An 18,081-nucleotide genomic window follows, 5' to 3' on the forward strand; every position below is an offset into this window, starting at 1 on the left:
TAGAATTTGAGCTGGCACAAGTGGCACTGAAGACTGAGGAAGTTGAGGAATGCTCATCAAACACTTATTTGGAACATCCCACAGGTGAACAGGCAAATTGGGAACAGGTGGGTGCGATGATTGGGTATAAAAGCAGCTTCCATGAAATGCTCAGTCATTCACAAACAAAGATGGGGCGAGGGTCACCACTTTGTGAACAAATGCGTGAGCAAATTGTCCAAAAGTTTAAGAACAACATTTCTCAACGAGCTATTGTAAGGAATTTAAGGATTTCACCATCTACGGTCCGTAATATCATCAAAGGGTTCCGATAATTTGGAGAAATCATTGCAAGGCCGAAAACCAACATTGAATGCCCGTGACCTTCGATCCCTCAGGCGGTACTGTATCAAAAAGCGACATCAGTGTGTAAAGGATATCACGACATGGGCTCAGGAACTACAGTTTGTCACTACATCTGTAAGTGCAAGTTAAAACTCTACTATGCAAAGCGAAAGCCATTTATCAACACCCAGAAACGCAGCCGGCTTCGCTGGACCCAAGCTCATCTAAGATGGACTGATGCAAAGTATAAAAGTGTTCTGTGGTCTGACGAGTCCACATTTCAAATTGTTTTTTGAAACTGTGAACATAGTGTCCTTCGGAACAAAGAGGAAAAGAACCATCCGGACTGTTATAGGCGCAAAGTTCAAAAGCCAGCATCTGTGATGGTATGGGGGTGTATTAGTGCCCCAGGCATGGGTAACTTACACATCTGTGAAGGCATCCTTAATGCTGAAAGGTACATATAGGTTTTGGAGCAACATATGTTGCCATCCAAGCAACGTCTTTTTCATGGACGCCCCTGCTTATTTTAGCAAAAGACAATGCCAAGCCACGTGTTACAACAGCGTGGCTTCATAGTAAAAGAGTGCGGGTACTAGAATGGCCTTGCTGTAGTCCAGACCTGTCTCCCATTGAAAATGTGTGGCACATTATGAAGGCAAAAATACCACAACGAAGACCCCGGACTGTTGAACAACTTAAGCTGTACATCAAGCAAAAATGGGAAAGAATTCCACCGGAAAAGCTTCAAAAATTGGTCTCCTCAGTTACCAAACGTTTACTGAGTGCTGTTAAAAGGAAAGGCTATTTAACACAGTGGTAAAAATGCCCCTGTGCCAACTTTTTTGCAATGTGTTGCTCCCATTAAATTCTAAGTTAATGATTATTTGCAAAAAGAAATAAAACATTCTCAGTTCGAACATTAAATATCTTGTCTTTACAGTCTATTCAATTGAATATAAGGTGAAAAAGATGTGCAAATCATTGTATTCTGTTTTTATTAACGAATTACACAACGTGCCAACTTCACTGGTTTTGGGGTTTGTACTTATTGTCCACATAAGTACGTCCATCTTACTGTTATGTCACTTTGTATCCACTGTTTAAAAAAAGTTTGCAAAACATAGCGGTAGAGGCATCCAAAACTATGTGCAAGCTCACGCCCAAATGCATTGACTGTATGAATTGATGCATTGGTATTGTTTACCACGAGTATCCTACATTGTAACAACTTTTATAAATCAAAAAAGATAAACATCGTCATACAAAGGTAACTCTCAATTATTCAATTAATTTGTTTTAATTTTGGACAATAGTTTATACTTTTTATACCTTATATTTTTTTTGTTAGTTTTTTTTTCATTCGTAGCAAGAATAGCATTGTTGTTTAATTCCAGACAATATGTTGAGGTTGCGGTTGAGGTTATCTTACCAACTCTCTACCAGTCAAAATGTTCAACCCATTTTCTCAAAAAATAATTTAAGTTTTTGGACTGCTGTTGATATTAAATCAAATGAATTTCCATCTGAGATTTTGTCACCGTATTACACCCTTTCTTAACTGTACAGTACAAGCAATTCAAAATTGTAACATTCTTTTCTGACGTACCATTGTAAACAGAAAATAAAAATACGATAAAGTAAAACTACTATTACTACTACCGTGAAGAACATAAAAGATGTTTACAAAGTAATCACATACTGTCATCTTATGGCGTTGTAAGTGTTTATGCATAATGGCATATTTATGTTATTATTATTTAATTAAATGTATTGCTGATGTTGTAGAAGTGTAGTAATACAATCATATACATTGCAAATTAAAGATTTAAAATATTTTTTCTAGTAATGTCCCTAGTTTTAAGAGCTTTTTACTTATAGTCATTGACTTTACATCATAATCTTATTTCGAGCAGGAATTTTGTTTTTTCTATCCTAGTTAAAAATGTTAAAACTGAGAAAATAGCTTTTCAAATAACATACAGTATTTTGTTTTTCCCCACATAGAAAATCTTGTTAAAAAGGGAACTGCATTTTTTGGAATGTTGCCTATTGTTGACAATCATTATTAGAGACAAGAAGACAAAGGCATTTTTTTTGTGCATTTTAACATGTAAAAAACGGCTTGTTGTAGGTAACTAGCAATGCAGCTAATGGGAGCAATCAATTCTTCCGCTAAATCACTTTAAAAATGCATTCAAAAACCGTCAAGAATACTTCATTTACATTCCGTAACCTGTATAATAACCAAACTGTAGCGACATTGTTATTGTAAGAGCGAACACTAACAAACTATTTTTCTATCGTAGTAACACATCGGCGTGCTTAGGTATTAGCCGTAAAAGTTAGCTACGGCAAGAGATAAGCTAGCTTCTACGTCAGCACAAAACGCGTTTGAGTTTGTAATACACAACACAAGGCGATAAGACACCAAGCCGTACTGACTGAAAAACATGAACAATGATTTTACAGTATATGTAAAGTATTAGTCCACATTTCCTGTTTTCTTTGTACACAGCTAGCCAGACAGTGTTCGCTATCTGTCATGATACACACGACGTGCTGCATGTATCATGAATAATATTTAAAGTGTGACTCACTCGATGGACAGTTGTTTCTTTGGTCCAGCTGTCTGGGACATTTTTTTGGTTTATTTGGGGTAAGCAAGCCATTTATGTCGAAATAGCGTGCCTCCAAATTCCACATTTGCAGCTTTGTGTCGCTGTCACCTCACTCTGTTGGCTTCTGTCTGCTCCAACATTTCACACTCTTCTTTGTGCTTGCTTCTAGAAGCAGCATTGCATCCTCCGTTCATTCAGGTTCAAAAAGATAAGGTGGTGAATCCTCATTTGTCCAAAAATAGTTGCCTTTGTGGTTTGTTACCAAGTCTGCCATGATTAGAACACACACAAGCGTTTTGTATCCGGAAGTAAGACACAGTTGTTGCTGGAAGTCAGATGTGCGTTGCTATGGAAACGGAAATCAATGCTCGGAAGAAGCTAGTCCCAGCATTCATTAAAATTATCAAATACAGTAAATATTGAACATATTACTTATTGTTATGAACGTGTCTGTTACTACATTATATATAAACTTGCAGTGTGTATACAAACGTTGATTGAGGGTTTTGAAGTTGTTTTAGAGGGCTTTGTAAGCTACAACGGTGACTCCCAATAGCCACAACTTCCAAGCGTTTATTATCATCTTTAAAATCGTTTAAAAAAAAAAAGATATGTGTGTTCTTGTCTCTCATAATGATTGTAAACGATAGGCAAAAAAGAAAACAAAGTGTAGTTCCCCTTTAAATATTCTGCAACATCCTACAGATACTTATTTCTAGTTTAAAAGTCCTGCTAATTTCTAGATGTACCAATCTTATTTTAGGACGTCTTATCAAGTAAAATTAACTAGCTGCATGGACAGACCATTTCACTAGTTTTTAGTATTTTTTCATAAATCTAAGTTTTAGCTCATATTTTGTCAGCTCTTTTTTCCAGTTAAACAATAACATGGAACGCAGAGTGTAAACATCAGACCGGAAGGGTCTACACCAGTTTGCAGTATTCAGCAATATTTTAGTATCTTATAGCTTGGTCTCTTGACTTGATTGCCAGAGTTTAGGAGGGAGAGCAGACGATTGATGTGTTGGTAACAGCAGAGTTTTAAACATCCTCTTGACTTTAAACAGCTCTTGTTCTTGTTTCTACTGCTGTTTGTTTTTATTACCCATGTTACTCAGCAACTTCTGAATTCATTCCTTAAAGACGCAAACAAGCTTGTATCAATGTTTGGTATTTTTATCACCTGGCGCATAAACAGTGCTTTTTTTCTATCGGACAGAATCCAGCCTGGTTTCGTGACAGTGAAAATGAAAAGAGTGGGTTGATTCTTAAAGACTTAAACAAACAACATGTTTAAGCTCTCTAAAAGAGACTCTTTGTGTTTTTGGTTTTAACTCTCCAAGTTGTAGTAACTGTTGTTTTGTCAAAAAGCATCACAAACTTACACAACAATGTTTTTTTTTCTCCAGCAACAACACATTGTGGGGCTGTCTGGAGGAGCCTGACATCATCGATACTAATGAGTTTGAAGCTCTTTTCTCCAAAGCCACGCTCAAGGCAATGAAGAAACCTTTGTCAGACACATATGAGAAGAAAGTCAAAACAAAAAAGGTAGATGACTTTCCAGACTACTTTTACGTTTTAGCTGTCGCATGTATTCCTTGAAATGTCACACTTACAGTATGCATCTGTTTCACTGCAGCAGGCTGAGGGGGTTATTTGCATGCTCACTTATGTTGAATTGCTTTAACTAGACCCTTGTTATTAGTTAAAGATAGACACAATCCAACATACACTACCGTTCAAAAGTTTGGGGTCACATTGAAATGTCCTTATTTTTGAAGGAAAAGCACTGTACTTTTCAATGAAGATAACTTTAAACTAGTCTTAACTTTAAAGAAATACACTGTATACATTGCTAATGTGGCAAATGACTATTCTAGCTGCAAATGTCTGGTTTTTGCTGCAATATCTACATAGGTGTATAGAGGCCCATTTCCAGAAACTATCACTCCAGTGTTCTAATGGTACAATGTGTTTGCTCATTGGCTCAGAAGGTTAATTGATGATTATAAAACCCTTGTGCAATCATGTTCACACATCTGAAAACAGTTTAGCTCGTTACAGAAGCTACAAAACTGACCTTCCTTTGAGCAGATTGAGTTTCTGGAGCATCACATTTGTGGGGTCAATTACACGCTCAAAATGGCCAGAAAAGCCATCTCAGTGGCCTAGTGGTTAGAGTGTCCGCCCTGAGATCGGTAGGTTGGAGTTCAAATCCCAGCCGAGTCATACCAAAGACTATAAAAATGGGACCCATTACCTCCCTGCTTGGCACTCAGCATCAAGGGTTGGAGTTGGGGGTTAAATCACCAAAAATTATTCCCGGGCGCGACGCCGCTGCTGCCCACTGCTCCCCAAGGGGATGGGTCAAATGCGGAGGACAAATTTCACCACATCTAGTGTGTGTGTGACAATCATTGGTACTTTAATCTTTAATCTTTAATCTTAAAAAGAGAACTGTCATCTGAAACTCGACAGTCTATTCTTGTTCTTAGAAATGAAGGCCATTCCACAAAATTGTTTGGGTGACCCCAAACTTTTGAACGGTAGTGTATGTCACAAAAGGAAATGGCCCTCCTCCAGACATTTAATTGTTACAACTCAAATGTATAGGTTTTTTTATTCATCGTGCTAGACCAGACCTGGGCAATTTAAAGCCCGGGCGCCACATGCGGCCCGTTGAGCTTTTCAATCTGGCCCGCTGGACATTCCCAAATAATTTTTTTATCTCTTTAAGATGTAAAGTGTAGCTGCCATTATGATGTGCAGTGATGTTTTCTAATGACCGGGAGTCTTGAACTATACAAAGTATTTCAATGGTTGTAATCTGCGCTTTTGCATGATATACTAGTTACTATGGTAATCAAATTAGTTACTATGGTAATCAAATTAGTTACTATGGTAATTTAATTAGTTACTATGGTAATCTAAGTCACACCAGCTCAGACGAGGCACCAAGCAGTGTGGGTGGGGAGCGTTTCCACAGAGTGTTTCTAGAGTGGCCTGAAATGCGGGTGTCAGGGACAGACGCGGAAGGAGATTTTTACAACAAAGTTCTACAAGAAAAGTGATATTATATCAGATTGTAGGTGGGTTTTTTTACCCTTCACATTCATATTTCGCCATCGTGGATGGAGAGGGGGTGTGAGAAGTAAAAGAGGAGTGACGTTCATATGTTGTCAATATTCAGTGTTTTATCGTTCATAGTTAATATCGTAAATCCCACATTCTTTATATTCATGTACATTTTGGGTGTGTCATTCAGTAGAAAATTTAAAATTCCATTCCGTTTCCTAGGGCGGTCTGTCATAACGTTTTTAGCATTCAATCCGACATTATTGTGAGTTTTTGTATTAGTGTTCCTAAAATTAGGACCCAAACACACACATATTGTACAGCAGATTGTCACAGTTTATATATATGTGTGTGTGTGGGTGCGTATATATATATATATATATATATATATATATATATATATATATATACATAAATAGATCGGCCCCCAGACACATTTTTTTCTCTAAATGTGGCCCCTGAGTCAAAATAATTGCCCAGGCCTGTGCTAGACTATAAATACTAAATCGAAAGTGGTGCTTTTTTTTATTTCAAATCAAAATAGAAAAAAGTAGAGAACAATAGCATTAATATTAATTACCGGTTATTGTAATAATTACTAATTACTATTTTAAGATTTTATAGTTTAACCTACAATGACTGACAAGGGCAAACGCGCAGCAACGTCCAAATACTCAAAATCCAAATCCAAAATACTTTATTAATCCCTGAGGTGTGAGTGATCCCAAACCAAAAACACACAAACACTGTTAAACAAATGCAACAGGAAAATGCTGCACAGGCCAAAAACACATGCATTAAAACAAATGCAAGTTCACGAAACAAAGGGGAAGTCAGGTTAACTACCAGGAGCACCAGACCTCTTTTGCATTAGTTATTGATCATGCGGTAAGTTCATGCGGTTGTAGCATTTTCAATATGCAACATTTTCCTGTTGAATGTCTTTTTATATGTTTGTGTGTTTTTGGTTTTGAAACATTTCTGTGTTTAGAAGTTGCTGTGTGTTTGCCCCTGTCGGACATTGTCGGAGCCTTGAGGAAGAATTTTAGTTTTTTTGGAATTATGCCCATCATCCCCAATCCTTATGTGAGACACATGTATTTCTCTTTAATGTGCATTTGAAATATTGAAAAACTGCAAGTACGAGGTGGCGAGCAATACAAATAATGGTATTCATCTCCTCTGCCTATAAAGTACTCTAAAAACATCCAAAAATGCAGTAACCTGCATATTAACCAAGCTATAGCAACAATATTTGTGTAAGCGCTAAGAGAAACTACTTTTCTGGCATCATGACATATCGCCTTGCTCTTCCGACCGCTTGAGGGTACCCAGCTACTCGCTAGCTTTAGCTGCTAATTCCGCTGGTTGTAACCCGCCGTAAAATCAAGGAGAAGAAGGAACTTGAGCACCGTCTGTAGCTGCTGTATTAACTTTAAGTTTGTAAAAGGTAATGCTAGGTTATAAATCATGCATCTCACTTGTATAGTAGAAGGTTGTGGCACCAAGCCGAGTTGTTCAACTTTTAAAATCCACACGCTACCAACTTGATACTATATGACTCTCAACCAATGGAATGACGTATAAAACAAATGCATCATCGCCAGGAAGCATTTTTCATCTGAGGGTTGAGGATTATTCTCAATTTACCAGCTGAAGTTTTGAAAGATACAACCATCCCATCAGTCTGCATCCCAGTGAAAGTGGACATTGTGGGAGGCTGATTTATGTTCTTATTTTTAGCACTATTGCTTCATAACGCTATACAGGTGAAACTCAAAAATGTTTATTATTGTGATAAAGTTAATTAATGTCAGCAATTCGACTTCAAATGTGAAACTAATAAACTAAATAAACTCATGACTTGCAAAGTGAGAAATGTCAAGCCTGTAGTTGTTGGAATCTTGATGATCATGGCTTCTAGTTTTTATAAACCCAAAATTTCAAATCTCAGAAAATTGTAATATTGTGAAAAGGTTCAATACTGTAGACTCACAAAGTGTTGCACGCTTATAAATTAATTAATCCAAACATCTGTGAAGGGTTCATGAGCCTTTAAATGGTCTCTCAGTCTGGCTTAGTAGAATTCACAATCAAGGGGAAGACTGCTGTCATGCACAAACCCATAATTGGTAACCTCCACAGGGAGGGAAAGCCTCAAAAGGTATTTGCAGAAAAAGTTGGATGTTCTCAAAGTGCTGTACCCAAGCACATTAATAGAAAGTTAGCTGTAAGAACATAGTGTGGAAGATAATGGCACACACGCTGCAAAGATGACTGGAGTCTGGAGAGGATTTTCAGGAAAAGGCCATTCAAAAATTTGAGGTATTCATAAGCTGTAAGCCATTATCACCAAAGCTATATAAAAAAAAAAGCTTGAAATATCTTAAGTCGCATGTATGATTCTATGTCATATATTAGTTTCACCTTGTAAATCTAATTGCTGGAATAAACAAATCTTTGCAGACTTCACGTTCTAATTTTTTTTAGATTCACCTGTATTGTTGTTGACATTGATTTCACAGAGTGCATATAGCAACATTAGCGTATACTGCCATGCTAAATGCGAAATATGTAAGCGTGGGAAAGAAGTTTCAGTAATACTTAAAATGACCAAAATACGTAACTATTACATGTTATTATGAATATGCCTGATACCACATTACATTCTTACAGCATGCATATATGTTAGAAGTTTTTGGATGAATTTAGATCGTATTCCCACTACCTGCATTGTGAGCCGCATCTTGCTCGCATATTGTTACTATTTAGAACGCATAGGAAAGGAAAGACATGTGCATTTTTGTCTCACATAAAGTGAATAAAGTTCCCAAAATTCCCAAAAAAGTGCAGTTCCCCCTTTTAAGGGGAACTTTTCACACAGGTAAAAAATAAAAGTAGGCACAAACTAGTGTCTTTTCAGGTCTTTCTCGAGATCTCAGGGTTGAATGTCAAAGTTGACCAACTTCTCAGTTTATAGCTACATATCAATAGCTGTCAATATGTCAATAGCTGCATACGCTTGTTAACTCTGTGATTAATGTGTTGCCAAAATTAGTTCCTTAGTGTTAACTCTTTTAATAACAATGTCGCTGATACTTGGTTAATAAGCAGGTCACAACATGTAAATGGAGTATTGTTGCCGGTTTTGGGGTGTGATTTAGAGGGCTTTATGGGCCCAATAGATGACTTCCATTGCCTCATTGTTAGCTACCTCGTACTTGCTGTATATTACAAATTAGAATGCATAAAACATTTTGACGGTCGGACAAAGACTAGACAGCCAACTGAAAACTAAATACACAAACTAATTAGACAACTCGATACACCCAAACTTGACGCAAGAAGAAGAAGAGAGCTGAGTGTAGGAAACAAGGGTGAGGGAAAGACACAGATGCAACTCAGCACACAAATGAGCACATGGGGCAAGAAAAAACCTGACTAGATCATGAAAATGAGGTTCGGTGGGACTTTGAAAGTGGGGGGTGGGTTTTTTTATTGTTGTTTTTTTTATCACGCTCCTGCAGATACAGGTTTAAGAAGATACATTCAAAGAACCTATCACTGATGTGCATCTACTCAGAGGTATATATGAACTATATGTTTGATGATTAAAAGTCCTTGAGCTTTAAAGGATTACAGTCACAAACTGAGGAGGTGTTTGTTCAGCCTCTTCTTAAAGGCATGAATACTGCTTGATGTAATGTCTCCAACAACCACAGGGGGAAGGCTGTTCCATATTGTACTAGCAGAGTGGAGAAAGCGCCTGTTGAGGCATTTGGTGTTTGACTTTGGGATTTCCAGGTCATGACTTGGTAGTATGCTACGAGTGATACGACCTGAGATGTGGGCTGAGGGTAGCAATGTCCCGATACAAATCTTTCACTTCCGTTGCCATACCAATATTGGAGCTTTGATATCAGTCCAATACAATATTAACACAAATTATAAATATTTTTATTATTTTTGGAATGTGGATTGTTCGAAAAAACCTCAAACAAGGCAAATTACTCAGCGAATAAAACATTCACCTTACGACAGACTTATGCTTGAAATGGAGTGGTAATTTGTTTTTGGAGACATCTAGTGGTCACAATAATTCATGAAATTACAGGCATGATGCAATAAATTGAATGATGTAAACACGTTCGTTACTGGATATTTTCCAAGACACTTCTGCCTTGGAGAGTTTTTGTCTGTAAGTAATATGCAACTATAATTATTTGATACTTGTTCATATTGACAAATGTCATGTTTTAGACTGCAATATTGTTAAATTAATGACACTTATTTCCTACGTCTTGCTTGTGTGCTATTGTGGGCTTTGCTGTAGTATACAGTAGTTGCTTGCTCCTAGTTGCTCCTAGTTTTCCATGTTTACATTTTTAAACAACCTCATACAAATACAAGAAAAGACCAACCTTGTGTGCTTATTGGAGGACATTTAGGTGTTAACTGGCTGTTGAGTTTGCACAAATAAGCACGTTGAAGTACTGCTTCTATCGAAGCTTATATTGGAGATTGTTCATGGAAACCGATATCATCCGATACTTTTTTTTTGCTTTTATCAAACCAGTATCGGATATTAATATTGGATCGGGACACTGCTATTAAAAGCGCTGATTTTTGAATTACAAACTATTTGAGTCAAATACTGAGTTGTGCAGGGGTGCAACTGTTCAACCATTCACCCTTCACCACTACAGTAACCACCTGATGCTTTAAACACCTTGGCAAATGTTGCAATTCTGCAAATCTGCTGCAGCCAGCACCTCGTCAGCATGTTGGCTGCCTTGTGGTCCTTACTGTGGCGTCCGTACAGACTATCCTCTCTGAATCCATACACATCCCCGATTCTGATCAATTTGTCAAGGCTCCACACGGGTCCACAGGGCCAGCGTGTGTGTGTGTGTGTGTGTGTGTGTGTGTGTGTGTGTGTGTGTGTGTGTGTGTGTGTGTGTGTGTGTGTGTGTGTGTGTGTGTGTGTGTGTGTGTGTGTGTGTGTGTGTGTGTGTGTGTGTGTGTGTGTGTGTGTGTGTGTGTGTGTGTGTGTGTGTGTGTGTGTGTGTGTGTGTGTGTGTGTGTGTGTGTGTGTGTGTGTGTGTGTGTGTGCGTGCTTTCTGTCTTTGGTCTCCATCCTCAAATCGTCCCATTCAGTCTGGTCACTCTAGGGTGGCAAACGCATTTGATCCCAGTCAGACAGCCGCAAGCAGACACAAACGCTTCCAACTGTCTCCTTTCTGTGCTGACATCATCTTGGAAGATGTCTGACCCCACTCATGGAAACTTTGCTGGGACATATTTTTGCAACACTAGAAAAAAAATATCACATCAACTTTAACACGTTCCACAATGCTCAATTTTCAGCTCCATTTATAGGGCTCTTACTACAGCATAGTGGCTCACATTTCTAAATATGCTTTATTTGATACGACTGAATTTAAATCAGGGATGTCAAACATGGGGCCCACGGGCCGGATCAGGCCCGCAAACAGATTCAATCCGGCTCGCGAGATGACTTTGCTATAAGTGTAAAATTGAGCTGCTGTTTTAAATTAAAGAAACTGTTTTTCAAAATATGTCCACTGGATGTTAAAATAACAATTATGTTAGGCAAGCGAATAGTTCATACCAGTGCGAGCAAATATATTAAGCAAGAGGTACACGATAAAAGAAACAGGAGTAAAATAAACAATTGTCAACCCCACTTATAATGCTGCATGAGACACTGCACATTGATATAGTTCTGTGAAAATGATTGTCTTCTGTGCAAATTTAAAGAAAGTGAACAGTGGAAATGACAAATGAGGTAGATGATACATAGAAGAGTTTTTATTTATGTTATTTTTTATTTTTTTGTTCAATCCGAGAGGGGCTGTGATTTAAAGTTTAATTGCTTTGTAGATACACTGAGATTAAGTCTAAATTGATTGTGTTCTTCATGGGGTTTTTGAAACTGCACCAACTAACTTGAAGTGTTTTGTCAAGAGGATTATTTGCATCATGTACATTTTCAGAATGTGTTTGTTCTATTTTGGGTCAAAGTAAAACAAAGAAAACCATCTGAAGTTGTCGTGGTTGTATTTTTAAGTTATTATGCCATGATTATACCCGTTCGGCCCACGTGGGAATAGATTTTCCTCCATGCGGCCCCTGAGCTAAAATGAGTTTGACATCCCTGCTTTAAATGCTGCTTCTGCAATAGTTTGCCTTACTGTCAGGATACACTTACCATAGCAGATAGATATCATAACCATGCAATAAATTAAAAGTACAGACTTATATGTATTCCATCTTAAGTGTATTTATACTGTAGGAGACAGAGTTAGGGTTTTTAGGAGTATTGTATGTCTGCCGGGTTGGAGTAGGCACTAGTCACATTGGTGTGGCTATCTGAATACGTAACAGGATGTATTAAAGGACATGCATTCACCTGTGTCAAGTGAGGAAACAGATGTGAGGCCAGGTTTGGAATGCTGTATTTTTGGTTTACAGCTTTATTATTTGCCATATCGATTTGTTTTACTCCATACCACTCTACATTACACAACAATTCATTATTCCATTGAATTTGTTTCAAGAAAGTCTTACTTAAACCATCTTCTTTGTCAAGCGCGTCAATAAAACTTTGGAACCCATCCAAACTTGTCTATACCACACAAGGGAAACAGCAGAAATGGCCGTTTTACACAGGTGGCCACTATTCACTGGTTGATATGACAAACTCCCACATTGAACATTATGGAAGAAAGAACAAAACAATTCATATCCATCCATCCATTTTCTACCGCTTGTCCCTCTCAGGGTCGCGAGGGGTGCTGGAACCTATCCCAACTGCACTCGGGTGCAAGTCACGGTACACCCTGGACAAGTCACAGGGCCAACACAGATAGACAGACAACATTCACACTCACATTCACACACTAGGGCCAATTTAGTATTGCCAATCAACCTATCCCCAGGTGCATGTCTTTGGAGGTGGGAGGAAGCCAGTGTACCCGGAGGGAACCCACACAGTCACAAGGAGAACATGCAAACTCCACACAGAAAGACCCAGAGTCCGGGGATCGAACCCAGCATATTTTGAGGCACACGCACCAACCCCTGTTCCACCGTGCTGCCCCAAAATTCATATCGAAACAAGGTTATCCTAAAAAGAGTAAGTCATAAATATTAAATAACAACAGCTGACTACTAAATTCCACCGAGTGGGCTTGCGTTGCAGCTGCGCTGCAGCTGCATTACGGCTACGTATCCACTCTATTTATTAATCAACTTGCAGCAGCTTCACTACGTTGCATGTCTGCGCTGTCCCGTCATCTCCAGCGCTGCGGAGTTCTCAGCAGTAAATACGCCAGGCTTCTATTTTTACCGAATGCTGCAGCATTTTCGCGCAGAAGAGGTGGAGCACGACAAGTAGTAGGACACATAAACAAAATCAATCAAACAGATTTATTTGAAATAAAACGCTGTTATTAATTATTCATGTTAAAAGCACACATATATCAGGGGAAACAAAGACAATCATAAACAAGCCGACCCCTCTTCTCCTTTTCCATTTGGCTCTACTTCCTGTTTGTTGTTGAAATGATCCCACATACCATGTTGGTACGTGTATGGCAGGGGTGTCTAAAGTGCTGCCTGGGGTTCATTTGCGCCCCGCAGCTCATTTGTTATTGACCGCCGACATATCTAAAGACAAAATAAACACATCCCAGATTTAAAAAAATACACAAAAAACACAAAGAACAAATGGAACCAGCCCAAATTCCTCCCCCCCCAAAACGGCACTTGAAAATATGTCGTATACTGTATTTGATCTTTGATAGTTGCCGTGCGTCCTGTCATGATGAACATTTATGGAATTATATTAGTAAAGACTAATAAGAAAAATAATAAAGTAAATATTTTAAGGCAGTTAGATTACATACATCACTAATTTGTTTGTCACCTATAACACAAACCTAAGATGTGGAGGTTTTAATCAGATACAGTTGAGGATATATTGATTGGCCGATATTAAGTTGGTTTTAGTATCTTTAATGTACAAAATGTATCATAGTGACCCCCACAATTTATCTGTATACGGCCCTCTTTGGCAAAAGTTTGGGTAATGCACTACTATGCATTACCCAGCCCAGCAGGCACAAGACACACCGTTGATTATACATAAATGTACTTTAACACTGACTTTGAAACAACGTTGCGAAATAGTTGTATTTGTAAATTGAGACAACGTTGATGTGCAATGTTGGATCCACGTTGTTTGTTGGGAAATGAGCACATTTCAATGATCAAATCAATGTCACAACCTGACATTGAATACATGTCATCAAAAAACATGTTGTTTCAACATTGTATTTGTGTTGTAGAATTTTGGTTGGGAAATTACCAAAATTAAATAGTCAAATCAACGTCGGAACCCAACATTGATTAAACGTCGTCAAAACACATGTTGTTTCAACGGTATGTTTGAGTTGCTCAACATGAGGCCCTTACTCCACAAGTTGGTGTGGCTCGGTTGGGAGACTGGCCGTTCAATCACCGGCTTCCACCATCATACTCACGTCTGTTGTGTCCATGTCCGATACTTGCTCATTCACCCAGGGCTCTGTGAAGCTTGTCTCGGAGGTCAAGGCGAGCGCCGCAGTCTTCCTCCGCATCTTCAACAGCTGGTCTCCGGTGAAAATATGGCAATGGCCAAAACTCCCCCAAGGTGGATCCAAGAGTTCTCAAAAAGCACAGCAGAACTCTCTCAAGTGCGACTTGTTGTAACGCAGTCCCGAAAGGGCCTGAACCTATCCATCCATCCATTTTCTACCGCGTGTTCCTCTTGGGGTCACGGGAACAAAAAAGGCAAAAAGCACATGAAAACAAGAGCGAAACATCAACAACACAAAATGTAGGTACACAAGAGCACAGAGCTCCTGCAACCAGCAGCCACAACAGCAGCGCCATTGTTGGCCATGGAATTCACCAGAGCTGCACAGATTGTAACTGAAGAAGAATCATTTTCACTCCTCCATGATGACATCATTGGTGTCACACAAGTGCTTCATTAGGCTCAGGTGTGGTGACAAACTTGGCCACTCCCATCACCTTCCCCTTCCTGAGCAAAGCACTTGTCATCTTGGAGGTGTAATAAGTGTAATTACTGATATGTAGCCCAGTTTCCCTAGGGAGATATCAGGCTTTGTTTCAGAATTCCCCTTCTGGTTTCTATCTCCATTTGTACTAGTAATTATTTACCGTATTTTCCGGACCATAGGGTGCACCGCAATGTAAGGCGCACTGCCTATGAATGGTCTATGTTCGATCTTTATTCAAATATTAGGCGCACCGGATTATAGGACGCATTAAAGGAGTCATATTTTTATTTATTTTTTCTAAATGGAAAACACTTCCTTGTGGTCTACTTAATATGTAATGGTGGTTCTTTGGTCAAAATGTTGCATAGATTATGTTTTACAGATCATCTTTAAGCCGCTTTCTGACAGTCGCTTCCGGATGCTCCGTTTTGTGGGCGGTCTTATTTACGTGGCTCACCTTCTACAGCGTCTTCTCCCCGTCATCTTTGTTGTAGCCGTGTAGCATGCAAGGACGGGAGTCGAAGAAGTGTCAAAAGATGGAGCTAACTGTTTTAATGACATTCAGACTTTACTTCAATCAATAACGGAGCAGCATCTTCTCATCCGGAAACAACAAGTCCGGAAATGTGTCTCGTGAAAAAACGTCCGACCGGAACTCTCTAATAACTAAAGTTCCTTGGGTGAATAATGTAAACTCACTACACCGGTATGTTTTAGCGCTTTCATGGCGAGTTTACTGACAGATACAAGTAAGAACTTTACACTACTTTATATTAGAAATGGCAACAGCAAAGGATGAATGTCCCATAACAAGAAGATAGAGAAAAAGAAGAAGCTTAATTTTTCAGGATTTATCCACATCAAAAATACAGATCAGCAGGTACCAGAAGGTAAGAAAAGTTGCTTTTGCATAATATTGCAAAAAAACGCCAGATATGTCTTACCTTATACACACACCATAATAATATTTGTATGTTTAATGCGCCGACAATCCACCAAGCGGTGCGACTTCATAGCTTACCAAAGTCGTACTAAAACAGATTTTTGAGCGCCGTGTGTAATGTTCTATATTTTCAATGGAACATATAAAATGTTGGTGTTGTTTACTTGAGTCATATTTCCATCTTATTGCAGTCCACACGTATCTCTCATGTTTGACTGCCATCTACTGGTCACACTTATCATTACGCCAGGTACCAAATAAAATTGCTGCGATGTCGGTAAGCAAAACCAGAATTATTCCGTACATTAGGCGCACCAGGTTATAAGGCGCCCTGTTGAGTTTTGAGGGGGAAAAAAAATTTAAGTGCGCCTTATAGTCCAAAAAATACGGTATGTTGTTTTTGACAGGTTCATCTTGTCTTATTAGTTGTGTTGTGTCATAATCACGTTCTTGCCAGGTCATCATTGTTAATGAGTAGCTATTTCTCTATTGATCTTTCCCTGGTAAATTAAAGAATGTCACAGAAAATGCTGTGTCATGATCGCTCGTGACAGGTTGGATTTATGTTTCGTGTTCCTGTGTTTCTGGTACTATTTCTAGTTCAGCCCGCTTATTTTTCATTCAACTTCCTGTCTGCCCTCATTCTCAGCAACTTTACCTGCTCTTGGTTAGTGATTAGGGCGCTCACCTGTGCAGGGTTTAGCTAACAGTCTTGCCTTCCTTACAACGATAGTTTGTTGACTAATGTTCATGGTGTGCCCTAGTCTTAATTAAAAGACCTCCTTATCAGCATTCATGAAACACCAGATAGTGACGCTACCACCACCATGCTTTATTGTAGGAAAAAGTGATCTTTGTTTGTTGTTGTTTCCTGTGTGTAGTGCTTTAGTTTCTGTCTTGCGCTGTTATTTTGGTGACCCTTCCTGTTTTGTTGGTATTCTCTTGCAGCAGCTTCACGCCTTCCTTTGAGTGCTATTGCCCGAACCTGCTTTGTTTTGGCAATCAAGACTATTTAAGTTGTGCATATGCTATCCTTCTTTGTGGGGACATTGTTAATTGTCATGTCATGGACGCCGTGTCTGCTCCACACGCTGTAAGTTTTTGCTGTCGTCCAGGATTCTGTTTTTCTTTACTTTGTAGCCAGTTCAGTTTTTTCTTTTGTTTTGCATAGCCATCCCTATGCTTCAGTGCCTTTTCCTAGCGGGACTTGCCTTTTGTTAATTTTAGGTTTAAGCATTACATACCTTTTTACCTGCACGCTGTCTCCCGCTGTACTCTGCATATTGGGATCACGACAAACCATCCTTGACGCGTTCCCACTTCTACAAAGCAATGAACTACCTGCTGCCACCTACTGATATGGAGTATTACATGGTTACCCTGCCAAGCTCTACACAGTACAAGCACTAGACAACGGTACATTATTATAATTATTGATTTGCAAAAAATATTTTTTGGACCAATTAGGTAAAGTTGCATATCATTTCCCACGGCACACCAGACAATATCTCACAGCACACTAGTGTCGTGGTCAACAGTGGTTGAAAAACACTGATTTAGACAATAATGGCTATGTGTTGAGTCATTGTCATTAGACAATAAACTTATACTATTAGCTGTATTGTAAAGTATATAGACCTTTCATTTCTACAATATAGTCCTTTGAGGTACTGTATAGTCTTTATTTGTGTACCAATGTGTGTGGTTGTACATAAATGTGCGTGACGGTGCCATGTCTTCAGGCATTAAGCACTTGCTCCGTAAGTGTTGCCAGATCATGCTAACCCCCCAATGAAGTGAAGAGGAGATGATTGGGAGGGAATGGAATGTATTATTCCTACATTATGCATATGATCCACTTCCCCGATCTCCAACAAGTCCACACACCACAAGTTGGGGGGGCATGGGGATGATGCCTACATGCGTGAGTTAATGCTTGTCATGTGTGCCACACAACATTCAAAGCTCTTGTTTACTCTGTAGCCCTTCTCTCTGTGCTGATTAGCATACCAAAGCAGAGAAGACG

The 18,081-nt window shown here is 38.9% G+C and overlaps 1 protein-coding gene across 2 annotated transcripts in view; it reads left to right on the forward strand.

The window, feature by feature from the left end:
- LOC133646606 (formin-like) overlaps positions 1-18,081 on the forward strand; it is a 164,052-nt gene that overhangs the window by 47,737 nt on the left and 98,234 nt on the right. For both annotated transcript variants that reach the window (XM_062042146.1, XM_062042148.1), the window contains one exon: positions 4,355-4,496. In XM_062042146.1, coding sequence (XP_061898130.1) covers positions 4,355-4,496 — 142 coding nt within the window. The remainder of the gene's footprint in view (positions 1-4,354; positions 4,497-18,081) is intronic.

The sequence above is a fragment of the Entelurus aequoreus genome, linkage group LG03, assembly GCF_033978785.1.
Source record: "Entelurus aequoreus isolate RoL-2023_Sb linkage group LG03, RoL_Eaeq_v1.1, whole genome shotgun sequence".
Lineage (NCBI taxonomy): Eukaryota > Metazoa > Chordata > Actinopteri > Syngnathiformes > Syngnathidae > Entelurus > Entelurus aequoreus.